At 55.0% G+C, this 27,824-nt stretch overlaps 1 protein-coding gene across 1 annotated transcript; it reads left to right on the forward strand.

Moving 5' to 3' along the window:
* The first annotated feature begins 299 nt into the window (after window positions 1-299).
* Window positions 300-26,220, forward strand: LOC133340829 (translocating chain-associated membrane protein 1-like). The gene is made up of 11 exons (XM_061549253.1): window positions 300-567; window positions 8,097-8,160; window positions 9,831-9,946; window positions 11,772-11,888; window positions 13,699-13,757; window positions 13,933-14,017; window positions 16,560-16,630; window positions 18,352-18,456; window positions 20,860-21,003; window positions 22,336-22,511; window positions 23,177-26,220. Exons 1-11 carry the CDS (start codon window positions 448-450, stop codon window positions 23,254-23,256), a joined length of 1,137 nt encoding a protein of 378 aa, XP_061405237.1. The 5' UTR covers window positions 300-447; the 3' UTR covers window positions 23,257-26,220.
* Window positions 26,221-27,824: the final 1,604 nt, after the last annotated feature.

Below are 27,824 nucleotides of genomic sequence, written 5' to 3' on the forward strand. Positions count from 1 at the left end.
ATGACGTCACCACGCCCGCACACACACAAAAAGCGACCCCGCCCCCCAACGCCGTGACGTCACCACGCACGGCGCGTGGTGACGTCACCACGCACGTCGCGTCTGACGTCGCCACGCACGCCGCGTTGAGACGTCACCACGCCCGCACACATAAAAAGCGATTTCGCCCCCCACCCCCCTCCGGCTCCGTGACGTCACCACGCACGATGCGTGGTGACGTCACCACGCACGCCACGTGTCTCTCGCGCGCGCGCGTGCGTGCGTGATGACGTCAACCGTGCGCGATGACGCAGACGCGTCAGTGCTGAGCTGGCGAGGCGGAGGAAGAGGAGACGGCGGTGAACGAGGAGGAGGAGGAGGGAGGTGGTAGGAGGTGGACAAGGAGGTGGACGAGTAGCTGAGGAGGACTTTCACTGAACAGCGACAGCGGCAGCAGCAGCAGCAGCCATGGTTCTGCGCAAAAAGAACAAGAGTCCGCCCGTGCTGAGCCACGAGTTCGTGATTCAGAACCACGCGGACATCGTGTCGTGCGGGGCCATGCTCATCGCGCTGGGTCTGGTGTTCGAGGTGGGTGACGAGGGTGGAGGAGGTGAGGGGGGTGACGAGTGAGGAGAGAGGAGGTATGGTGCGCGTGTGTGTGTGTGAGAGGAAGAAGCGTGGAGAGACAGGGAGGTGAGTGACGTGGCTTAGTGGTCAATCGCTTGTGTGGGGGGGGGAGGGATGACCCCATCCAGCAGTGGAGTGGTGATCGTACAGCAACATCTGGTGAGATGTTAACTACCTCGCCTGGTACACAGGAGGTCGTGGGTTCAATCCCAACCCTGACAATGCCTGCTGCTGTATATTTGGAGTTTGCGTGTTTCTCTCTCTCATCATCATCAGGGTGGTTAGGAGATGTTAACTACCTCGCCTGGTCTACAGGAGGTCGTGGGTTCGATCCAGACCCTGACGCCTGCTGCTGTATATTTGGAGTTTGTGTGTCTCTCTCATCATCATCATCATCATCACGGTGGCTAGGAGATGTTAACTACCTCGCCTGGTACACAGGAGGTCGTGGGTTCGATCCAGACCCTGACGCCTGCTATATATTAAGAGTCTGTGTGTCTCTCTCCCTGTGGACGCGTGGATTTTTCTCCGGGTCCTCCAGGTTGCCCCCCCTCAACCCCCCTAAACATTTAGAATCAACGTCACGCGTTTAAGAGAGCGTTTGGGTAACTACTTAACATTTCCACATGGGTGATGAGCGAGCTACTATATTCATTTACGATCGCCAGGTCGTCTCTTACCTGGTAAAGTAACAAAAAAATATTTATTCACGCGATCTAACCCCCCCCCAAAAAAACCACTCTATTATGGATGATATTGGTTGTGGAAGCCTACGTGTTAAACTCACAAAAAATGTTTATCTTCTTGGTTCTTTCGGTAAAGTCACGTAGAAGGAAAACAATAAAATAATAAAAAGAAAACACAATATATTATTATATTATTTTATAATGCTTTATTTGTATTGATTTATTGCTTTTCTTCTACGTGACTTTACCGAAAGAACCAAGAAAGATGAATCCCTGCAGTCACGAAAGCTTTAAATCGAAAAATAATGTTTAATCTTAATTTTAGAACTTTCGTGACTGCAGGAATTATTATTTGGTTCTTTCGGCTTAAGTCACGTCTAAAGATAAAATAATAAATTAAATTAAATAATAGCATACGACGTTTCGATTGCAACACAAGCAATCGAAACGTCGTATGCTATTATTTAATTTCATTTATTATTTTATCTTTAGACGTGACTTAACCGAAAGAACCAAATAATAATGTTTAATGTAGAATTTGTAGCCAATCAGAGCCAGGCGATCCGTCCAATGGCAGCGCACCGTCCCTGGGCTGCACGTGGACCACGTGGTCTCCTCTCTACCCTCGTGTTCATTACGGTACGGTAGTAATAATAATGATGATCGGTCGTAATGACATGGCTGGAAACATCCTAAAGTAGTAAAAACACCGATGTAGCCAAGGGAACCTCCCTAACGAAACTCCAGTGCGACTTTACTGGATGAATAAGTGAATGATGTAGGGTTACTCTGGGATCGGGTTCATGTTTAGGTGTTTTTGGGGAGTCTGAGTGTAATAGTGGTGGACATATGTTGGGGTTAAACGTTAGGGGTTCGAGTTTGTGGTTAGAGGTTAGGGTTTAATGTTAGGGGTTAGTTTGTGGTTAGAGGTTAGGGTTCAATGTTAGGGCTTACACTATGAGATCTCTTTTACCAGTGGTACAAATATAGTAGTAGGGTTTTACCCTTTTAAACTGGTACATATTATTATCATTATCAGAGTTGCTTCTTTTTGTTTGCCTTTTTGACGTCTTGTGTTGTGGTTATTGCAAACATGATGCCTTGAATAAAGGTGTCAGTTTTGTACCAGTTTAAAAGGGTAAAAACCTACTACTATGTTAGGGGTTAGTTTGTGGTTAGAGGATAGGGTTTAATGTTAGGGGTTAGTTTGTGGTTAGAGGATAGGGTTTAATGTTAGGGGTTAGTTTGTGGTTAGAGGATAGGGTTTAATGTTAGGGGTTAGAGTTTGTGGTTTGGCATAGAGGTTACGGTGTTATTTTAGGGGTGTGATGAGGTTTGAGTCGAGGGCTTAGAGATATTGGTTTAGGTTAGTTGTAGGGTTTAGGGTTAGAGGTCAGGCCGTTAGGGTGAAGATTAGGTTTAGTGTAAATCTTTAGGATTTAGTGTTCGGAGTAAGGGGTAAGGTTTTAAGGATACGGGTTAGGTTTTAACTTTCGGGAGGGTTACAGTTTATGTTAAGGGTTCGAGTTTAGGGTTTAAAGTATGGGGTTAGAGGTTCGGCCTCTGGTAATGTTTTAGTGTCGCGGGTTCGGGTTTATGGGTCAAGGTTAGGTTTTGTATTTTCGGTGAGCGTTGAGATTAATGGGTTTAGGGTTCGTGTTATATTGTATTGGCGAATGGGGTTCGAATATTGGAGTTTTTGGTGATGGGGGTAGGTTTTTCAGTCTCGATTTAAAGCTTTCGTGACTGCAGGGATTTATCTTCTTGGTTCTTTCGGTAAAGTCACGTAGAATGGAAATAATAAAATAATAAAAATAAAACATAATAAAATAATTCTCACGTCGTTTCGGCCACAACGCAAGCAGCCGTCCTCAGGTGGAGAGCAGGTCTGTCGAGTAGATAGACCTGCTCTCCCCCTGAGGACGGCTGCTTGCATTGTGGCCGAAACGTCGTGAGAATTATTAAACGTTTTATTTTTATTATTTTATTATTTCCATTCTACGTGACTTTACCGAAAGAACCAAGAAGGTTGTGCGCCTTTTGGCGTCATCTGGTCCAACCCATATGAGACTAGGCTCGAAGGAAAGCTGTCTCGGGTGTGGACCAATCAACTTCAAGGACAGTGCACATTATCAGAGTTATGTTCTTTTGTTTGTATTATGACTGCAGGTATTGCGGTCTATGCAAACATGACTCCTTGCAAAAAGGTGTCAGTTTTGTTGCCAGATAGAAGGGTAAAGAACCAATTATCAACCAAGAAGGTTCTTCAGTCGTAGATTGCGTCTGTGGGGGTCTTTCGTTCTGGGAGTATGGGAGAGGGTGGTCTCTGATTCTGGAGGTCTATCGGGCGGAGTCTCTTGATCATCCTGGGATCTGTGGGAGATCCTAGGATGATCAAGAGTGTGGCGTGTGTGTCAGAGGTCGCAAACGGGTTTTGATTCCTTACCCGGCCGCACCAGGGTCGCAAACGGGTACCCGTACCCTACCAGATACCCGGCTACCCGTACCCGGCCGGGTAGGGTACGGGTATCGGGTACCCGATTGCGACCTCTGGGATGAAGCCATGTTGCAGGCGCGGGTGGGTTGATTCTAGGAACTTGAATTGTGAGAAGAGACAAGACGTTGGGAAATGAGTGACAAACGGTGACTCGCCAGTGTCTCACGGCCTACCCGTACCCGTACCCGGCCGCACCAGGGTCGCAAACGGGTACCCGTACCTGGCCGGGTACGGGTAGTCGGGTATCGGGTAGGGTACGGGTATCGGGTACCCGGTTGCGACCGCTGGTGTGTGTGGAGCCTCTGGTTCTGTGGTCTATCGGGGAGTCTCTTCATTCTGGGGAATCCCCGATTCTGTGGGTACGTGGGTGGGGTATGTCGGGACAGGGTGGGGGGGGGTCCGTGGTCCTTGATTCTGGGGTTCGTAGGGAGGGGGGTCTTTGGAGGGGTCCCTGGTTGTGGCTCTCTGTGGTGTCGCGTTGCGTTGATGAGCGGCGCTTCCTCAAACACTTCCTCCTCGTGGCGACGAGTGGTTGTTGTTGTGTGTGGTGGGGGAGCGGTGACGCGAGTGGTTGTTGTTGTTGTGTGTGTCGCTGTGGGGGTCACGTGAGTGGTTGTAAGCGCACGTGGCCTACGAGCCTGGCCGCCCAGTGTTGCCATTACCTCGCCCCACGTGGTTCCAAATTCAGTGGCGAGTACTGCGACAGGATGTACGAGTGTACGTGTCTCTCATTAGCACACGTATCCAAAGCAGTCTCGGGCTAATCGCACGTTGCATTGTTTGTAAGTAGTTCATGTGTGGGTGTTGATGCGTTCGGGGGGTGTGCGTAGCATAAGGGGTGGAGGCGTGTGTGTGGCATGCATTGTGTACATGTGTGTGTACATGTGTGTGTGGCGTGCAGGGTGTGGGGGTGTGTGTGTGGTGTACAGTGTGTGTGTGTTTGTGGTTTACAGTGTGTGTGTGTGTTTGTGGTGTACAGGGTGTGTGTGTTTGTGGTGTACAGGGTGTGTGTGTGTGTGGTGTACAGGGTGTGTGTGTGTGTGTGTGCAGGGTGTGTGTGTGGTGTGCAGGGTATGTGTGTGGTGTACGGGGTGTGTGTGTGTGGTGTACGGGGTGTGTGTGTGTGGTGTGCAGGGTGTGTGTGTGGTGTGCAGGGTATATGTGTGTGTGGTGTACAGGGTATGTGTGTGTGTGGTGTGCAGGGTATGTGTGTGTGTGGTGTGCAGGGTATGTGTGTGTGTGGTGTACGGGGTGTGTGTGTGTGGTGTACGGGGTGTGTGTGTGTGGTGTACGGGGTGTGTGTGTGTGGTGTACAGGGTAGGTGTGTGTGTGTGTGGTGTACAGGGTATGTGTGTGTGTGGTGTACAGGGTATGTGTGTGTGTGTGGTGTACGGTGTGTGTGTGTGGTGTACGGTGTGTGTGTGGTGTACGTGGTGTGTGTGGTGTACGTGGTGTGTGTGGAATGCAGGGTGTACGTGTGTAATGCAGGGTGTGCGTGTACGTGTGGCATGCAGGGTATACGTGTGTGTGTGTTATACAAGGTGTGTGTGTATCAGTGTATGGTATACATGGTTGACTACGTACGGTGTGAAAGAAGTTCATGGATGCGTACATGCACGAACCTGGCAACCTAAGTTTGATTCCGGCTTAATACCAGTAAGTTGGCGAATATCTGAACCTGTCTTGGGCCTTCCCTAGTTCGACTTGGCCTTAAAGTGAGTACCTGGTGCCGTGTACAAACATGAGCACTGGGGTGACAAAGACGGCCAGGCGTCGTATTCGCCACATCACCGCCACTTGTGCCGTGCCGGCCTTCATAAGTGCTCGCTAACAGCACTTGCCCTATGTACAGAGTGTGTGTGTGTGTCATGTACAGGGTGAGTGTGTATGTGTCATGTACAGGGTGTGTGTCTGATGTACAACGGAACATCTTCGCCGGTTAGAAATGGAACATCTTCGCTGGTTAGAAACATTTAGGCTGGTCTGCCTACGATCCATCCTGGGTTTAACCAGGCTGGATTGTTTGAGGAGCTCACAAATCTTTGAAAGATCTGGACAAAGTCCCATCGGTGAGCTTGTCCGGCAGGCAAGGCTGCGTTGGCTGGGTCGTGTAGCCCGCATGCCCAGCCACCGCATGCCTAAACAGCTTTTGTTCGGCCGGATAGAAGGAGCTATATGCGCACGGCAGGGGCTAGAGAGGAGATGGAGTGATGTGGTACAAGAGGATGTGGACGTGAATGGACTTGCCGATGACTGGTACCAGCGGTGTCGAGATCGCCTCTGTGGAGGAGGCTCGTGAAGGACGCTACTGGGCAGTTGGAAGTAATCGCCCTCCAACAACAACGGAGGGCGGAGGAGCTACGCTCACAACAACGAGCGGAGCGCTAGGCAGCTAAAACAGAGCAAGTTGGCACAGTAGGGGGCACAGATGGTGCATCGGCCAGTCATCTCAGTCGACCCATGGCACCTGGGTTTTCTCCGTGACCTCCTGCCGGCAGGCGTTCGACACTTCACATGGCCTCAACGTGCACATAGCCTGGCACAAGCGGCGTGGTGACGTCACCACCACTTAGTGGCATGCGTGTGTGTGTGTGATGTACAGGGTGTATGTGTGGTAGATATATAGGATGTGTGCGTGTGTGTGGGTGTATTGCATCCTGTGTGTTTTTGTGCTCGTGAATTTACGCAAATCCACTTCCTCCACTGGCAGTGATGATACAACTACGACCAACATCTTAGCGTTTTTTTGTATGAGTGTGCGCATGTTAGAGGGAGCGGTGGCGCAGCGATTAGCACACCGCACGACCAGCCCCATGCCACCTGCTCGCCAAATCAAAATTTGCACGAACTCAAAAATGAACAACTTAAAATAACTAAATTGTTGGGACTTTGTAAAGCTATCAATGTCTCCTACCCGCAGAGAATGCTCCAGGCAACACTTGCAACAAACAGTCTGTTAATGCTATACGGGGTGGGGGGGTGCGGGACTTGTCTTTATCTGTGCTTACACGTGTCATCACGTGTTTGCGATGTACGTGTCAGTCCAAGCTCTTGGACACCCTTTGCAAAACGACGAGCTGTTTCCATCTCGGTACCGCTGCCGTGCATTCACGGTTAACATCGGTGGCAAGCGACGACCCAATCAACTCTGTGCCTCTCCCTATCCCAAGCCCGCTACTCCGATTAGCGCGGTTGGCTACGTACGGTGCGAATTAAGTTCAACGTACGTACCCGTCGTCCGTGTGTGTGCGTGTGTGTGGGGTGGGGGGGTAGAGCCGGTGCATCTACCAGTCATCAATTAGCCAATCGGTGGCACCTGGGTTTGTCCCGTGACCTCCTGTCAGCGGCGAGACACTTCACGTGGCCTCAAAAGTGCACCTGGCCTGGCACAGGCACCGTGGTGACGTCACCATCGCTTAGCGGCGAATGGCGGGTATTGGTGTAGGTTTGTGGCTCGACTTCAACTTGCATACATGTCCACGTCCCCGCCGACGACTCCACCAACCTGCGTTGACCAGCGTGGCGAAGTATGCCCAGGCGACCACTGCGAGCGACACTCTGCGTGCTCTCTAGGCCTTCATCCAGCAATGAAGTGACAGGGTGGTGATGTGTCTTACCATCACGTTTGCTTACCCGGGGAAGATCTCGCCAATTCTCAGGACTCTTTTTTTTCTGTTTTTTCAGGAGGGTCCTGCCAGGTTTTCGCAGTAGCGGTCGGGGGGGGGGGGGGGGCGATGTAGCTGCTGCTGCTTCTGCTGTTGAATGTGAACCCCTATTGAGTAATTTGCACGTAATCTTGCAGCATGTTGGGCCACTGGCAGTGACATTGCGGTGGGGTTTATATTTGTTTAGCTGTGGGAGGAGGCTGGAAAAACCGGAGAAAACCCATGCCAGAACAGGAAGAGAGAACTCACAAACTCGGCTCACTCACTCTCGCTCTTGACAGATCCGGTAGAGAACACGCAGACTCCACACACAAACGTCGGGAATTGAACCCAGGGCTTTCTTGCTGCGAGGTATGGGCGCCACCATTGCGTGTGTAATTTGTGTGAGTGCACGCAAGCGCGCGCGCGCGCGTGTGTGTGTGTACACATGCGTGTGTGTGTGTGTGTGTACACATGCATGTGTTGACTCACCTGTCTGGTTCCCACCACGCCGGTTGGAGGCGGTTTGAGCTCACGGTCACACGTGTGCGTGTTTTGTCTGCGTGCGTGTTCTGTGTGTGTGTGTGTGTGTTGTGCGCGTGTGTGTTGTGCGCGTGTTCTGTGCCTGGATGTGTGTGTGTTGCGCGTGTGTCTTGTCTGCAGGTGACGGCAAAAGTGGCGGTGGTGTTCATCACGCTGCAGTACAACGTGACTGTGCCCGCCAGCGGTATGTAGGCCTGGGGGGGCACGCAGGGGGGGGGGGGGGGGGTGTAGCGGCAGGACATTGCTCGACCACACTCAGTCGACCGCTCGCCCAACCGCTCGTCCAATCGCTCGCCCAACCGCTCGCCAAACCGCTCGCCCAACCGCTCGCCCAACCGCTCGCCTATCCTCTCGCCTATCCTCTCGCCTATCTGTTCACACATCCACTCACTCATCCACTTAAGCAATGGTTGAGTTATATTTAGTTATTTTAATTTTTACTAGGTAAGGCCCACTGAGCTGTACAGCTCTTGGGAAGCGACCTGGCTCTCACAACTCATCGCTCACGGAAGTGGCTTATCACGTGGACATTTATAGCAGCGAAATACTCTTAGCGCACGTTAATTCTCAATGTGAAGGGACAAACCGGAGGAGCTGGAGAAAATCCACGTGACCACGGGGAGACAGTGAGAGAACATGCAAACTCCAAATATACAGCAGGCACGTCAGGGTTGGGATCAAACCCACGCCCTCCTGTGTACCAGGCGAGGTAGTTAACATCTCCTAGCCACCGTAATGGTGATGAGAGAGAGAGAACATGACAACTCCAAATATACAGCAGGGCACGTCAGGGTTGGGATCAAACCCATGCCCTCCTGTGTACCAGGCGAGGTAGTTAACATCTCCTAGCCACCGTAATGGTGATGAGAGAGAGAGAACATGCAAACTCCAAATATACATCAGGCACATCAGGGTTGGGATCAAACCCACGCCCTCCTGTGTACCAGGCGAGGTAGTTAACATCTCCTAGCCACCGTAATGGTGATGAGAGAGAAAGAACATGCAAACTCCAAATATACAGCAGGCACATCAGGGTTTGGATCAAACCCACACATTCCTGTGTACCAGGCGAGGTAGTTAACATGTCGCCACCGTGGTGCCCTGCTCATCTGCTCGCTCATCCTCTTGCCTATCCGCTCCTCTCACCCATCTACTAGCTCATCCACTTACCAATTCGCTCACCTACTCATCCGCTGACTCATCTGTTCACTCAATCGCTCACCAACCTATCCGCTCACCCAACCTCCATCCATCCATCCGCTCTATAATTTGCTCACTCATCCGCTCACCATCTGCTTATTCATCCACTTACCCAGTTGCTCACCAACTCTTCCGCTCTGAACTGTTCACCCAACAAATGACTCAACAGCTCACCCTTCCGCTCATTCATCCGCTCGCCAAACTACTGACCCAACCGCAAACATGATCGATCAAACTTCGCGACCAACGCTGCATGGGTGGGGGAGGCTTTAATCTCACAGTGGATAAGCCGGAATGGGGAAGTGAGAGTCTGTGTTGTTACGATGATGGTTATGGTGGTTGTGCATCGGTGATTGTGCATCGGTGTGTGTGCGCACGCCCAGAGGGGGCAGGACGAACGGGAATTTCTACGTGAGTTGGTGTTCTAATTATGCCAATGGTGATGATGGTGGAGCTATTGTGATGGTGGTGTAACGGTAACGATGAATGATAATGATGATGATGATTGTGGTGGTGGTTGTGGTGATTGTGCGTCGGTGTGTGTGCACGCGCCCAGAGGGGCAGGAGGAACGGAAATGCGTACTTGATTTGGCGGTGTTGTCATGATGATGACGACGATGATTGTGGTGGTTGTTGTCGTGCGTGCGTGCCCAGAGGGGCAGGAGGAGCGCGTCCTCTACCAGTACGGGCCCAAGGACGCGGCAGCGGCGCTCTTCTACGCGCTGCTCGTCATCGTGTGCCACGCCGTGCTGCAGGAGTACGGCCTCGACGTATGTGCTCGCTCGGTCGCTCCTCGCTCGATCGCTCGCTCGCTCGTTCGCCTGCGGTGTTGCTCGGTCACTTGCTCAAGAAAATCACTCGCTCACTCAGTCGGTCGCTCGTTCGCTTGATCAGTCGCCTGCGCACTCACTCGGTCACTTGCTCAAGAAATCACTCGCTCAGTCGGTTGGTGGCTTGGTCAATAAGTCACTCACTCAGTCGCTCGCTCGTTCGCTTGATCAGTCACCTGCGCACTCACTTGGTCACTTGCTCAAGAAATCACTCGCTCACTCAGTCGGTGGCTTGGTCAATAAGTCACTCACTCAGTCGCTCGCTCGTTCGCTTGATCAGTCACCTGCGCACTCACTCGGCCACTTGCTCAAGAAATCACTCGCTCACTCAGTCGGTCGCTTGGTCAATAAGTCACTCACTCAGTCGCTCGCTCGTTCGCTTGATCAGTCGCCTGCGCACTCACTCGGCCGCTTGCTCAAGAAATCACTCGCTCACTCAGTCGGTCGCTTGGCCAATAAGTCACTCACTCAGTCGCTCGCTCGTTCGCTTGATCAGTCGCCTGTACACTCACTCGGTCACTTGCTCAAGAAATCACTCAATCAGTCGCTCGTTCGGTCAATCAGTCGCTTGCGCACTCACTCAGTCGCTTGCTCAATCGCTCGCTCCTTCACTCAATCTGTTGGTCATTCACTCACAGACCCAGGCACTCTTGCTGTCTTGCTCAACTCATTCATTCACTTGCTCAATTGTTTAGTCACCCGCGCACTTGTTTGCTTACCAACTTGCTCACTCGGTTAATCACTCAGTCACTCATTCTTTCAGTCACCGACTCGTTCACTCGTTTGCTCAATCACTCATTCACTCACTCGCTCACCCAATCAGTCGTTTCACTCTGTCGTCACTCACCGAGTCGCTCGCTTGTTCACTTGATTCTCACGCTCGCACACACGCTCGCTTAACTCATTTGCTCTCTCATGCCCGTGACGGTTGTTGGTGGCGCGCTGTGGTAGCGGTGGCAGTGGCGGTGATGGAGTTTGTATGTTGGGGGAGTGGTGGCGCAGCGGTTAGCGCGCCGCGTTATGAACCCGGCGACCAGAGTTTGATTCCTGCTAAAGGCCATCAACACCAGTGAGGATTATCTGGACCGGTCCTGGGACTCCCCGAGGTTGACTTAGCCTAAAATTAGTACCTGGTGCAGTGTGTCGGTAAACATCGCCTCAAGGGAGACAAATGCAGCCCAGTGTGGTGCTGGCCACCCATCCCTTCGTGCCGTGCCGGCCTTAATAGGTGCTCGCTAACAGCACTTGCCTCAACAGTCTGTTAAGGCTACATGGGGGGTCTTTGTCTTTGATGGTGGTGATGGTGGTGGTGATGGCGGTGGTGGTGATGGCCGTAATGGTCATGATGATAATGGTAGTGGTGGTCGTGATGGTGGTGGTGGTATTGGTCGTGATGGTCATCATGATGATCGTGGTGGTGATGGTCGTGTTGGTCGTGATGTTGGTGGTGGTGATGGTGGTTGTGCTGGTGGTATTGGTCGTGATGGTCATCATGACGGTGGTGATGGTCGTGTTGGTCGTGATGTTGGTGGTGGTGATGGTCGTGATGGTCATCATGACGATGGTGGTGGTGATGGTCGTGATGTTGGTGGTGGTGATGGTGGTTGTGCTGGTGGTATTGGTCGTGATGGTCATCATGACGGTGGTGATGGTCGTGTTGGTCGTTATGTTGGTGGTGGTATTGGTCGTGATGATCATCATGACGATGGTGGTGGTGATGGTCGTGATGTTGGTGGTGGTGATGGTGGTTGTGCTGGTGGTGTAGAGGCTCAACCGGCGGTTGCACCTCTCCAAGACGAAGCACAGCAAGTTCAACGAGTCCGGGCAGCTCGCCGCCTTCTACCTCGTCTCCGTCGGGTGGGCGGCCTACATCCTTCTGCCCGTACGTCACAGCCTCGCCCTTGCCTGGGTTCGATTCCAGACACGGGCTCCTACTCTCTCTCTCTCTCTCACGCTGCGTGTGTGTGTGTGTGTGCGTGGAGTTTGCGTCTCGTAGTTTAGTGGTAGTTAATTAATGCCGATGATCTGGTAATTGCTGCTCACTCAGAGGAGGAGTTGGAGGCGCTGCTGCTGAACCTGGAGCTTACCTGGGCAGTATGCTCATGACCGGCTCCGATTTGACAGCAGTGGTCTCACTCCGAATCAGTCGAGCGACATTATCTTTTCATTGGTTGCGTAACGCTGTGTGGAAGCTACCTGGTCTGTCGCTCCACACGAAGCTTCAGGTCTTCTCGGCCACAGTTATTCCCTCCTCTACGCTTGCGAAACGTGGACCCCCCTAATGGAACATCTTCGCCGGTTATAAACATTTAGGCTGGCCTGCCTACGATCCATCCTTGGTTTAACCAGGCTGGATTGTGTGAGGAGCTCACAAATCCTTGAAAGATCTGGACAAAGTCCCATCTGTGAGCTCCTCCGGCAGGCAAGGCTGTGTTGGCTGGGCCATGTAGCCCACATGCCCAGTTACTGCATGCCTAAACAGCTTTTGTTCGGCCGGATAGAAGGAGCTATATGCGCACGGCAGGGGCTAGAGAGGAGATGGAGTGGTGTGGTACAAGAGGATGTGGACGTGAATGGACTTGCCGATGACTGGTACCAGCGGTGTCGAGATCGCCTCTGTGGAGGAGGCTCGTGAAGGACGCTACTGGGCAGTTGGAGGCAGTCGCCCTCCAACAACAACGGAGGGGAGAGGAGCGACGCTCTCAACAACGAGCGGAGCGCCGGGCGGCTAAAGCACAGCAAGTTGGCACAGTGGGGGCGCACAGGTTGTGCATCAGCCAGTCATCTCGGTCGTCTCAGTCATTCGACCCGTAGCACTTGGGTCTGCCCCGTGACCTCGTGCCAGCGGGTGTTCGACACTTCACGTGGCCTCAACGTACACATTGCCTGGCACAGGCATCGTGGTGACGTCACCGCCACCTAGTTGCGAATGGCGGTTGTTGTTGTAGGAGTTTGCGTGTTGGATGCTGGCGGAGTGACGGCTGAGCCAAAGTTCACAGGAGTGGTTGCCGGTCGTAGTGACAGAAGGTCAAAGGGCAGTCTCAGCGTCGGTCACTCTTTAGGTCATTCGCTCACTCACTGTCATTCACTCACTCATTCTCGCTCGCTCGCTTGGTCACTCACTCCCTTGGCGAGTCTCTCGGTCACTCACTCACTCACTCACTCGCACACTCACCCTCCTCTGTCACCTACTCACACTTGCAGTCACTCACACAGCACACATTCAAGAGTGTGCCAAATAAAATGCCCTCTAGCCAGCGGTGGTATGAGCAAGCGATTGCACGGCTACGCATTTGCCTTGCTGATGGGGTGCTGTGGTTGGTGACAAACCATGTGTGTGTGTGTGCGCGCACGCGTGTAGTGTAGCGGTTACCACACAGCACTACGAACCCAGCGACCCGAGTTCAATTCCCACTCTCGGCAAACACCGGTGACGATTATCTGAACCGGTCCTGGTGCCTCCCCTAGGTCGACTCAGCCTCCTGTGAGTTCCTGGTGCGGCGTGTAGTAAACATCGCCACTGGGGAGACAAAGGCGGTCGAGGCGTGGTGCTATCCACCCACCCCACCTCGTGTGCCGCGCCGGCCTTCGTGGCCACCACTCGCTATAAGAGCGCTTGCCCCGGCGGTCCGTTCGGGCTATATACAGGCGATCGTTGTCGTTGTGCATGCGTGTCTGCGTGCCAGTTCCAGGAGAATGACGTGACTCGCCCCGCCAGCCTGTGGGAGGGCTACCCGCATACGGAGATGCCGTGAGTGTCCACGCGGAGTTCACGGAGGCGGCAGCCGCCGGGGTGCTGGGTTCCGGTCGAGGTTTCTTTGGTTTCTCAAGAGACCCGTGGACTTGCGTGGAGACCCGTGGACTGGTGCGTAGACCCTTCTTGCTGTGTGTGCGTGTGTTTGCGTGCGTGCGTTTCTGCTGCTCAGGTTCCTTGTGAAGTTTTTCTTCATCGGGCAGCTGGCCTACTGGCTGCACGCCATCCCTGAGCTCTACTTCCAGAAGATCAAGAAGGTGAGCGCGTGCACCAACCCCACCGCCACCACCACCCTCCCGATTCCACCCCCATTCGCAACTAAACTAAACCTTTTATTTCACCGGGGAAGGCCCCACTGAGCTATGCAGCTCTTTGTCAGAAGCGTCCTGGCCATCACGAGTGATAGCGCAACAGAGTGGCTTGTCGATCATCACGTGGACATTCATGGCAACCTAAATAGTTGAAACGCGAGACGTTGATTCTAAACGTGGAGGGAAAAACCGGAGGGCCCGGAGGAAAAAATCCATGTGACCACGGGGAGATCAAATCTACAGCAGCAGGCGTCAGGGTCGGGATCGAACCCACGACCTCCTGTATACCAGGCGAGTTAGTTTACATCTCCTAGCCACCGTGATGATGATGAGAGAGAGACACGCAGACTCCAAATCTACAGCAGCAGGCGTCAGGGTCGGGATCGAACCCACGACCTCCTGTAGACTAGCCGAGGTAGTTAACATCTCCTAGCCACCGTGATGATGATGAGAGAGAGACACGCAGACTCCAAATCTACAGCAGCAGGCGTCAGGGTCGGGATCGAACCCACGACCTCCTGCATACCAGGCGAGGTGGATAAAATCTAGCTACCTCAGCGCGACTCCAGGCATCTCTAGAAGGGGCCTATCGGCTCAACGCGCGCCCCAAGCATCCCCATGTCTCAAGTGTTGGAGCGAGGGCAGGTAGGCCCCGTAGTTTTGACTGGGAGTGCTCTTGCAAATGGCAATGCATCTGAGATGCTTATGCAGGCCGAACAAAGACCTGAGGTGCGCGGGTAGCGTTCGAGCAGCTCCCGGCAGCATCTCCCAGTGCCTTGTGCGACGCTACGCCGAGGCAGCCGTACGACCGCTGATTCCTACTCGCGCGGCGCAGTTCCGTTGACTCGATGGCGTTCCTCCTCCAAGACGTCTGGGCAGCATGGTAGTGCCGGGGGGGCCAGTACCACCTCCAGTGCGGCATCTCGGGGGGCGGCCTCTTTCCGCCGGAAGTGGCGCCGGGGGCGGCAGCGAGAGCCCCACTTGTGCTCGCCGCAGAGAACCGGAGCAAACACGAGCGCAGGCGACGATAGCTGGTGCCAAACTGTCGCCACCCCCCACCCCCCCCCTCCCGCACGGCCTTGTGGGAGCCTCGATCGCGTAACCAGGGGTTTCTTGTCACGCTCCAGCCCTAGCGGCCCTCCGCACTGCGCCGGGTCTTTCACCCGTGTTTTCCAAATCACTCCAAACCCCCCCCCCCCTTTCCGCCTTCCCAACTGAAGATTGACGATGAGTGGACGAAGGGTTCGTCCGCTACACCCCTCCACATGGGGGGGTGGGGTACGGGGGAGGTGAGGTGGGGGGTGGGGTAGGGGGGGTGGGGTAGGGGGGAGGTGAGGTGGGGGGTGGGGGTAGGGGGGGTGGGGTAGGGGGGGTGGGGTAGGGGGGGTGGGGTAGGGGGGGTGGGGTACGGGGGAGGTGAGGTGGGGGGTGGGGTAGGGGGGGTGGGGTAGGGGGGGTGGGGTAGGGGGGGTGGGGTAGGGGGGAGGTGAGGTGGGGGGTGGGGTAGGGGGGGTGGGGTAGGGGGGGAGGTGAGGTGGGGGGTGGGGTAGGGGGGGTGGGGTACGGGGGAGGTGAGGTGGGGGGTGGGGTAGGGGGGGTGGGGTAGGGGGGAGGTGAGGTGGGGGGTGGGGTAGGGGGGGTGGGGTAGGGGGGGTGGGGTAGGGGGGTGGGGTACGGGGGAGGTGAGGTGGGGGGTGGGTAGGGGGGGTGGGGTAGGGGGGGTGGGGTAGGGGGGAGGTGAGGTGGGGGGTGGGGTAGGGGGGGTGGGGTAGGGGGGGAGGTGAGGTGGGGGGTGGGGTAGGGGGGGTGGGGTAGGGGGGGAGGTGAGGTGGGGGGTGGGGTAGGGGGGGGTGGGGTAGGGGGGGTGGGGTAGCGGGGGAGGTGAGGTGGGGGGTGGGGTAGGGGGGGTGGGGTAGGGGGGGTCGTTAGACCCTAGTCGAGGCCCTACCAGCACTATCTTGTGATGGAAGTTCGAAGGTCCTTGGCCTACTCTTTCACGCTGCGTCTTCTTGCGTTATGCAGCGATCGTGTTGTCATGATGCAGGTTATATCGCGATCGAGTCTCGTGAATTAAGATTTTTTCCATGACGGTTATACCATGGTTAAATTTCGATTTAAAGCTTTCGTGACTGCAGGGATTCATCTTCTTGGTTCTTTCGGTAAAGTCACGTAGAAGGGAAGTAATAAAATTAAAAAAATGTTTTCTTTTTATTATTTTATTATTTCCCTTCTACGTGACTTTACCGAAAGAACCAAGAAGGTTATACCATGATTGTGTCGTTATGACGAAGATGATACCGTGATTGTATACTTACAATAAAGATTATACTGTGATAGTATCATTGTCATGAAGATTATGCCGTGATCCTGTTATTATAATGAAGAGTGTACCGTGATCGTGTCGGTGGAGATGTTCGCCAACTGCACTTGCCCCAGCAGTCTGTGAAAAGGCTACGTGGGTGATCTTTCTCTTTGTGTGTTACTGCAGGAGGATATGGCGCGGCAAATCCAGTACATCTCACTCTACCTGATCCACATCGCAGCTGCCTATGTGCTCTCGTACGTACACAAGCTCTCAGACAAAGCTCCCCCGCATAGCCTACGTGGGCTGTTTGGGGCAAGTTGCTGTTTGCGAGCGCCTATGAAGGCCGGCACCTATGAAGGCCGGCACGGCGCAACTACTGGGGGGGTGAAGGGGTGGCGGCGTTGTGAACAGCACCAAGCACTCCCGGCTGCCTTTGTCTCCCCAATACAGATGATTATGCACCGCACCAGGTAATTAAGGCAGAGTCGACCTCGGGGAGGCCCAGGATCAGTTCAGATATTCGCCACTGATGTTGGTCGTGGCCGGGAATGAAATCCAGATCCAGCAGGTTCGTAGCACGGGGCCGCTGCTCCCCCCTCCGTGTGCACGCCGGCACTCACATTGACACTCTTACACCCAAATTTCGATTTAAAGCTTTCGTGACTGCAGGGATTCAGCTTCTTGGTTCTTTCGGTAAAGTCACGTAGAAGGAAAATAATAAAATAATAAAAATAAAACATAATACAATTATTCTCACGACGTTTCGGCCACAACGCAAGCAGCCATCTTCAGGTGGAGAACAGGTCTGTCAAGAAGGCAGAGTCTGAATGAACAAAGACAAAGATCATTCAGACTCTGCCTCTGTTATGTTGAGTGGGCGCTGCGTGTGCGTTTCGTGTTGTGTTATGCTGTGGGCGCGCTGTGTGGGGTGTGTGCGGTGTTCTGTGTCGCGTTGAAGTGGTGTGCTGTGTGTGTGGTGCGCTGTGTGTGTGCTGTGTCATGCTGAGTGGTGTGCTGTGTGTGTGCTGTGTCACGCTGAGTGGTGCACTGTGTGTGTGCTGTGTCACGCTGAGTGGTGTGCTGTGTGTGTGCTGTGTCACGTTGAGTGGTGTGTTGTGTGTGTGGTGTGTCACGTTGAGTGGTGCTCTGTGTGTGTGCTGTGTCATGTTGAAGTGGTGCGCTGTGTGTGTGCTGTGTCACGCTGAGTGGTGCGCTGTGTGTGTGCTGTGTCACGCTGAGTGGTGTGCTGTGTGTGTGCTGTGTCACGCTGAGTGGTGTGCTGTGTGTGTGCTGTGTCACGCTGAGTGGTGTGCTGTGTGTGTGCTGTGTCACGCTGAGTGGTGTGCTGTGTGTGTGCTGTGTCACGCTGAGTGGTGCGCTGTGTGTGGTCTGTGTCACGCTGAGTGGTGCGCTGTGTGTGGTCTGTGTCACGCTGAGTGGTGCGCTGTGTGTGTGCTGTGTCACGTTGTGTGGTGCGTTGTGTGTGTGGTGTGTCACGTTGAGTGGTGTGCTGTGTGTGCTGTGTCACGTTGAGTGGTGTGCTGTGTGTGTGCTGTGTCACGCTGAGTGGTGCGCTGTGTCACGTTGTGTGGTGCGCTGTGTGTGTGGTGTGCTGTGTGTGTGCTGTGTCACACTGAGTGGTGCGCTGTGTGTGTGCTGTGTCACGTTGAGTGGTGTGCTGTGTGTGTGCTGTGTCATGTTGAAGTGGTGCGCTGTGTGTGTGCTGTGTCACGCTGAGTGGTGTGCTGTGTGTGTGCTGTGTCACGCTGAGTGGTGCGCTGTGTGAGTGGTGCGCTGTGTGTGTGCTGTGTCACGCTGAGTGGTGCGCTGTGTGTGTGCTGTGTCACGCTGAGTGGTGTGCTGTGTGTGTGCTGTGTCACGCTGAGTGGTGCGCTGTGTGTGTGCTGTGTCACGCTGAGTGGTGTGCTGTGTGTGTGTGCTGTGTCACGTTGTGTGGTGGCCGCGTGGCTCGCAGGCTATGGCGGCTGGGGCTGGTGCTGCTGCTGCTGCACTACGCGGTGGAGCTCGTGTTTCACACGGCGCGCATCCTCTCCTTCTACACGGAGCGCGTGCGCAGACTGTGAGCACGCGCACACAGTCGCACACACACGCACGCACAACACAGTCGCTCACGCACGCACAACACACTCGCTCACGCACGCACAACACACTCGCTCACGCACGCACAACACACTCGCTCACGCACGCACAACACACTCGCTCACACACACAACACACTCGCTCACTTACACACTCGCGCGCTCGCACACACTCACACGTCACACACACACGTCACACACACACACGTCACACACACGTCACACACACACACGTCACACACACACACGTCACACACACACACGTCACACACACACACGTCACACACGTCACACACGCCACACACACACGTCACACACACACACGTCACACACACGTCACACACACACACGTCACTCACACACGCACAACACACACACACGTCACACACACACACGTCACACACACACACGTCACACACACACGTCACACACACACGTCACACACACGTCTCACACACACACACACGTCACACACGTCACACACGTCACACAACGTCACACACACACGTCACACACACACATGTCACACACACACACAGTCACACACAGACCTACACACGTCACACACACACAACACACACATCACACACACGTCACACACACACACACGTCACACACACACACGTCACACACACACACGTCACACACACACACGTCACACACACATACACACGTCACACACACACACGTCACACACGCGTCACACACACGCGTCACACACACACACAGTCACACACAGACACGTCACACACACACAACACACACATCACACACACGTCACACACACACACACGTCACACACACACGTCGCACACGTCACACACACACACGTCACACACACATACACACGTCACACACACACACGTCACACACACACGTCACACACACGTCACACGCGTCACACACGCGTCACACACACACGTCACACACACGTCGCACACGTCACACACGTCACACACACACACGTCACACACACACGTCACACACACACGTCGCACACGTCACACACGTCACACACACACACGTCACACACACGTCACACGCGTCACACACGCGTCACACACGCGTCACACACGCGTCACACACACACGTCATACACACACGTCGCACACGTCACACACGTCACACACACACACACGTCACACACACACGTCACACACACGTCACACGCGTCACACGCGTCACACACACGCGTCACACACACACACGTCACACACACACACGCGTCACACACACACACGTCACACACACGCACAACACTCGCACACACACTCATATTCTTTGGTTCTTTCGGTAAAGTCACGTAGGTAGAACAAATAATGAAGATCTCACGACTTTTCGATCGCAACGCAAGCGGTCGTCCTCAGGTGAAATGAATAAATAAATAATCCAGCAGTGGAACTGCTGAACCAGCAGTTTTTTTTATTTTCTTTCGACCCCTTGTGTTGCGATGGAAACGTCGCTATATAAAATTTTATTTTCTACCTCCGTGACTTCACCGAAAGAACTAAAGAGTATGGATTCCTGCAGTCACGAAAGCTTTGAATCAAGACAAAACTCACACACTCGCTCAATCGCACACATGGTCACTCGCACACACGCTCACTCACACACGCTCACTCGCACACACACTCACACACTCGCTCACTCGCTCACACATACACACACTCGCTCACTCACACACTCGCTCACTCACACACTCGCTCACTCACACACACACTCGCTCATTCGCACACACACTCACTCACACACTCGCTCACTCACACACACGCTCACACACGCTCACTCGCACACACGCTCACTCGCACACTCGCTCACTCGCACACTCGGCACACTCACACACACAGCACACTCATACACACGCTCACTCACAGACATGCACACTCGCTCACTCACACACTCACACACACGCTCACTCACACACACGCTCACTCACACACACGCTCACTCACACACACAGCACACTCACACACACGCTCACTCACACACACAGCACACTCACACACTCATATACTCACACACACAGCACACTCACACATTCGCTCACTCACACACACGCTCACTCACACACGCTCGCTCACACACACAGCACACTCACACACTCATACACTCACACACACAGCACACTCACACACAGCACACTCACACACACAGCACACTCACACACTCATACACTCACATACACAGCACACTTACACACACAGCACACTCACACAGCACACTCACACACACAGCACACTCACACACTCGCTCACTCACACACACGTGCACAAAACATGCAATACACACACGCCCCATGTCCCCCCATGCCTCCCCGTGTTTCCATGCGTCCTCATGGCTGTATTGCCCTCTGTGTCACCCCCCCCCCCCCCCCCGTGGGGCAGGTTCACGGTGTGGGCCGTGCTGTTCGTGGTGGCGCGCCTCGCCACGCTCACCCTCACTGTGCTCACAGTGTGGTTTGGACTCGCGCGCTCGCTCCCCCAGGGGCTCGACCTGGCGACCGGAAACTTCAACACGGTCACCGTGCGGTACGCGGCGTGAGCACGCACGCACACACGCACACACACGTGGGACACGCACACACACACACGTGGGACACACACACACACGTGGGACACGCAGGCACACGCAGCACGCACGCAGCACGCACGCAGCACGCACGCAGCACGCACGCAGCACGCACGCAGCACGCACGCACGTGGGACACACACGTAGCACGCACGCAGCACGCACACACGTGGGACACACACGCAGCACGCACGCAGCACGCACGCACGTGGGACACGCACACACACGTGTGAAACGCACGCACATGCAGCACACACGCACACACACGCAGTGCGCACGCACACACGTGGGACACACACGCAGCACGCACGCAGCACGCACGCACACACGTGGGACACACACGCAGCACGCACGCACACACGTGGGACACGCACACACACACACGTGGGACACGCACACACATGCAGCACACGCGCGGAACACGCATGCACGCGCATGACATGTGGCACGCGTGGCGCACACACGTGGGACACGCACACACACCTCACATGCAATACACGCGTCTCATGCAATAAACATGCAACACACACATGGCACACACGCACGTGGAACACACACATCATATGGAGCACGCACATGCGCACAGATGATAACGATGATGACAAATTATCTGTGTGTGACTGTGTTTGTGCATGAGTGTTTGTTTGACCGTGTGTGTCTCTATGTATGAGTGCGTGCGTGTGACTGTTGTTGTCTCTATGTATGAGTGTGTGTCTCTATGTATGAGTGTGTGTCTCTATGTATGAGTGTGTGTCTGTGTGTCTGTGTGACCGTGTGTGTCTATGTGTGACCGTGAGTGTGTCTCTATGTATGAGTGTGTGTCTATGTGTGACCGTGTGTGTGTGACCGTGAGTGTGTCTCTATGTATGAGTGTGTGTGTGTGACCGTGTGTGTCTCTCTATGTATGAGTGTGTGTGTGTGACCGTGTGTGTGTCTCTATGTATGAGTGTGTCTCTAAGTATGAGTGTGTGTCTCTATGTATGAGTGTGTGTCTGTGTGTCTGTGTGACCGTGTGTGTCTATGTGTGACCGTGTGTGTGTGACCGTGAGTGTGTCTCTATGTATGAGTGTATGTGTGTGACCGTGTGTGTGTCTCTATGTATGAGTGTATGTGTGTGACCGTGAGTGTGTCTCTATGTATGAGTGTATGTGTGTGACCGTGTGTGTGTCTCTATGTATGAGTGTGTGTCTCTATGTGTGACCGTGTGTGTGTGACCGTGAGTGTGTCTCTATGTATGAGTGTGTGACCGTGTGTGTGTCTCTCTGTGTGTGCGCGTGTCTCTGCGCGTGCAGGATGAGCACGCTGGCCGCCGTGTGCCTCACCCAGGTGTGGATGATGTGGCGGTTCCTCAACTTCCAGCTGCGGCGGTGGCGCGAGAGCCGCCACGCTGCCCAGGCCGCCGCCGCCGGCGCCCGCAAGGCCGGCGGGGGCCCCCCGCTGCGCTCGGGCAAGAGCCGCAAAGACGCCGGTGAGACGGGGCCCTCGGTGGGCACGCGGTGGGGCGGTACGTGGCGGTGGTCGCCCTCTACTGACGAGGCTTGCAAGGCGTGCGCCCTGAGAGGCGGCGTGCAGTCGGCTGCCCGCATTGTCCGCGTGCGGTTTGTTCTTCGACTTGCGGCCCGGGATTTCGACGTGAACTAATCGCTCGCGGATTTGGCCCCCCTTGAGCCCCGAATTGAAGGATCTAAAATCCGTTGTGCATTCGTTTTTCGTGGAAATGTTCATTGCCAGTTGCGCACCGTGGCTTAAACCGGGCGGACATGTTCCCGAAATCCACCTCGTTGCCTCTGCAGTGCAGTAGTTGCAATATCTCTGGAGCCGTGGGCGGAGTTCGATTGATGCCGATTGGCACGGCTCGGCCATCATCCGCTGAGTGGGTGGACTCCTCCGCGGATAGGTGCCGTGGTTGACACAATCGGTGATTGAAAGTGCCCGTCCGTGTGTCCGTGTGTCCGTGTGTCTGCGTGTCCGCGTGTTTGCGTGTCCGTGTGTCCGTGTGTCTGCGTGTCCGTGTATCTGCGTGTCCGTGTGTCTGCGTGTCCGTGTGTCTGCGTGTCCGTGTGTCCGTGTGTCCGCGTGTCCGCGTGTCCGCGTGTCCGCGTGTCCGCGTGTCCGCGTGTCCGCGTGTCGCAGCGTCGCACGTGAACGGAGCGGCCAAGAGTGAGAGCGACGCCTCCCCGCGCGCCCTCGCCAAGAAGCAGAAGTCTCAGTGAAGGGGGCTGATGGGTCCGTCGCCGTGACGACCGCCGTCGTGGTGCCACGGGTTGCGAGGGGTGGGGGGGGGGCATTGCCCCCCCCACCGTTGCCACCGCCACCGCACGCTCGCTGCCCACTCGCTGCCCACCGTCCGCGACATCAACGCCGTCCGCCCGGCTGCCTCTCTACCCACGTGTCTGTCAGTTTGTTCGTCCGTGCGTGCGTGTGTGCGTGCGTACCTCGGCATAAATGCGCGCACGCCACACGCGCTCACTCGCTTGCACCCGCACATTCGCTTACACACACACACACGTTCACTTACATGCACACGGAAACACGCACTCACCTAGCCGTCCAGTCGGCCCGTGCCTGCGTTTGCTTTGTCCTGTGTAGATGCTATTCTGAGTTTGTCATTGTGTGCGCGTGTGTGTTAGTGTGCGCGCGTGTGCGTTAGTGTGTGCGCGTGCGGGTTAGTGTGCGTGTGTGTGTGTGAGCCACAAGGAAAAGGGGTTGGTTGTGTGTGTGTTAGCTGTGCGTGTGCGAGTGCCTGCGTGTGTGCGTGACCGCTTGAGGCCATGTGCGTGCGTGTGTGTGTGTGTGGCGCGTGTACGTTCGACTGCAAGTCCCCCGTGCGATTGTTCTCGTGGCCGGGCGTGCCGATGAGTCGGGCACGGACTCATCGTCGTGACAACTCGCGAGTTGCTCTGCTCGCCAGCCCCACAAGGCACTCGCCACTCGCCTCGCCCTCGCCTCAACGCGCCTATTCCCTTGAAGTCGCCTCCAGGCCTGTGACAACAAATGGGTAATCGACGACTTGCAATCGGTTATCGATGGATCGCCGATGACGTTTCGAGTGCAGTGGTGCGTCTGTCCGACTCGATTATGTTTCGATGCCCCCCCCCCGTATGTTGCGGGCGCTTGCAGTGTGATGACCCTCCCTTGTGGTCGTGAAATTCAAAACTCACGACCCCCCCCCCCCACCACCCGCCCGCCCACCCACCGCTCTCTCCAGGATCGTGATGAATTCGTACTCCACTCACCTCCACTCACCTCCACTCACCTCCACTCAGGGAGGATGAGGTCACGAGGTGGTTAATAATGACGACCAACGACCCCGGGGAGCACATCTTGTGCCCCCCCCCCTTCATTAATAATGCAAAAATAATTCGATGTTATTTGGTCAATAACAAACGAATAATTGGTCCCTCCCTCAGTGGAGATCCGTTCCGCCAGCAGTGGCCTGTGCAAGCGATTGCAGGGCTGCGCCTTTATAGCTGGCGGTGGGAGGTTTACAGTGGCCACCACCGAACCCCCCCCCCCAAACCCCCCCCTCGTACGATATCCTCGTGGTCGTGAGACCCACTCCTGCGTCTCCACCGGGTTGTAAAGACGGCTGCCATCTGGGTCGTAAGATGCCTCCACCAGATGGATCGCAAGACGCCCGGTGTTTGTGTCCGGGCAGGATCGCGTGCGCGCACATGTACTTTACAGAGATCACGAGCCTCCTCTTCCCCCCACCCCGTAGAGCCTTCGATAGACTCGGAGCAAAGTGCTGTTAGCGAATAGCGCCTCCTGCGAGGTCTGGCGTGGCACACGGCGGGATGGTGCGGCTCGCGCCGCCACGCCCGGCCGCCTTTGTCTCCCTCGCGGCGATGGACACACCATCGGGGGAGTGCCGGTGACCGCTGTTTAGATACTCGTCAAACGCTGCTGGTGGCGGTGAAGCGGGGGATTGGGGTGCGCTAACCGCAATGCCACCGCTCCCCCCCCCACAACATCGAACACCACGCGGGCCAACGTAGCCAACCAGCCGGATCGTGAGATGCGCGCCCGTAATTTTGGTTTCCTTTTTCGATGAATGATTTCTTTTCAAATCGCGGCTTGCCGAGCACAAGGGAGGGGGGGGGGGGGGTGGAGCCACGGGTCCGACACGCCACGTGACCAGCGACGGTACCGTGCCGTTGACTTTTTAATTGATGAGAGTACGATTTTAATACGAGGGCTCGGGAGGAAAGGGAGACGGTTTGTGCGAATGTTGAACTTCTTTGCCATCGTACGTAGCCGGCCGTGCTAATCGGAGGTGCGGGGGTGGGGTGGGGGGACAACAGGGCGAGTGTCTACCTGGGCGAGTGTCTACCTGGGCTGCTGGCAACAACGCGCGGGGTCTCTCCGTGGCAGAGGTCGCAACCGGGTACCCGATACCCGTACCCTACCCGATACCCGGCTACCCGTACCCGGCCGGGTACGGGTAGCCGTTTGCGACTCTGGTGCGGCCGGGTACGGGTAGGCCGTGAGTCACTGGTGAGTAACCGTTTGTCACTCATTTCCCAACGTCTTGTCTCTTCTCACAATTCAAGTTCCTAGAATCAACCCACCCGCGCCTGCAACATGGCTTCATCCCAGAGGTCGCAATCAGGTACCCGTACCCTACCCGATACCCGGCCGGGTACGGGTAGCCGGGTACCCGTTTGCGACCCTGGTGCGGCCGGGTACGGGTAGACCGTGAGTCACTGGTGAGTAACCGTTTGTCACTCATTTCCCAACGTCTTGTCTCTCTCACAATTCAAGTTCCTAGAATCAACCCACCCGCGCCTGCAACGTGGCTTCATCCCAGAGGTCGCAATCAGGTATCCGTACCCTACCCGATACCCGGCCGGGTACGGGTAGCCGGGTATCAGGTAGGGTACGGGTATCGGGTACCTGATTGCGACCCTAGTGCGGCCGGGTACGGGTACGGAATCAAAACCGTTTGCGACCTCTGCTCCGTGGGCTGCGTTTCCTTGCCCGGGTTGAGGTTAGAGGACGGGGGAGAGACGGGCGGGCGGGGTTGGGATACGGGGAGTGTGTTGGGGGGGGGTGGCGGTGATGCTGGTTGGTTATGGGCAAGATTCTGGTGTTTGACCTGCAGCCAACCATCACCAGTGTGCGTCTGATGATGTTGTTTGTGTGTGTGTGTGGTGTGTGTGGCGTCGATGAGACAATACAACTGTGGCCTGCCACCTTTCCCAAACGGGAGTGACTCTTGTGTCCTTGCTGTTCAGTCATCTATATCTATCTACTATATATATACAAAAAGGGAAATTTGTAAATGTGTGTCCGTTCGAAATGTTTAGCGTACTTCCCAACATGCAACAAACTTGAAATTTGGCATGTGGGTAACTTCCAGACTTCAGATAAAGGAAAAAGTAAAAAAATATACTTTTGTATTTTTGGGGGGGGGGGGGTGCAATAATGGATATATTTTGCACGGCAAGTGAGTGGTGACGTCAGATCTGATGTCACCCGCATGCGGCAGCGTCACGCAGTGTGCCTGCTGACGTCACGCAGTGTGCATACTGACGTCACGCATCCCCCCCACCCTCCGCGTAGGCCGTGTACCCCGCACAAATGCGCGGCTGGGGGGGGGGGGGTAATCTATATGTACACACTCGGACTAAACTATTAATTTCCGTGCGAAGAACGGGTACACCTGCTTGTGTTATATATAACACATTCCTGCGGAGGGAGCTGGTAGGAACGTCGGGTTGCTCGGTCAATGGCCAGGGTCAACGGCGGCGTGGTGTATTCCGCAAATATGCCCGACTGTGAGGGCGGGCACAAGCCGGCGTGAGTAGGTTAAACGTTGAGTTTTATAAGGGCACCACGGGGTGACCAGCGCCTCCCCACCCAGCCCCACCCCTCCCACCCCCCACCCAGCCCCACCCTCCCCACCCAGCCCCACCCTCCCCTCCCCACCCAGCCCCTCCCCACCCTCCCTTCTCCACCCAGCCCCACCCCTCTCATTTTTGAATGTACGACGGACGGACAATATTCCCTATGTCGGCTGGTGTAAGCAGGAGGTTTCTACCAGTATATTGATTTTCTTTATATTCTTAACGAAAGACCCGTCCCCACCACACCCCACCTCGCCCACGCCGAGGAATCCATTCGGAAATCTCGCGCCGCGGTGCGAGCCCCGACGCGTTTATTCGAGAACGCAACCCGCTTAAGTGGATGTCACAGAGCTACTTCTGAGGTCCATTCTTTAGGTGACACTGATCCACACAACAGAGCCCACGGACGTGGACATCATAGCGCTACCACTGAGATCCATTCTTTAAGTGACACTGATCTACACAACAGAGCCCACAGAAGTGGATATGATAGCGCTACCACTGAGATACATTCTTTAAGTGACACTGATCCACACCACAGAGCCCACGGAAGTGGACATCATAGCACTACCACTGAGATCTATTCTTTAAGTGACACTGATCCACACCACAGAGCCCACGGAAGTGGACATCATAGCGCTACCACTGAGATCCATTCTTTAAGTGACACTGATCCACACAACAGAGCCCACGGAAGTGGATATCACAGCGAGCCATTGGTGACTTGGCTTAGACCATCGACTCACTCCGCTTGGGAGTCGGGGTTCGTCGCAGGCAACGGGTAAACGCCGGATTGGAACGCAGCATCTCGGCGGCTTCGTACCCGTGACTGACCTCCGTGTGCGGTTCTCTTGAGTATTGATTGAGCACAATCAATAACGGCCCGATAACTCGTGAGCTTAGCAGCGTTTTATACTGGTAGGAACCTCCTG

The sequence above is a fragment of the Lethenteron reissneri genome, chromosome 10 (assembly GCF_015708825.2).
Source record: "Lethenteron reissneri isolate LAM-NWPU_2019-01 chromosome 10, ASM1570882v1, whole genome shotgun sequence".
NCBI classification, from domain to species: Eukaryota; Metazoa; Chordata; class Hyperoartia; order Petromyzontiformes; family Petromyzontidae; genus Lethenteron; species Lethenteron reissneri.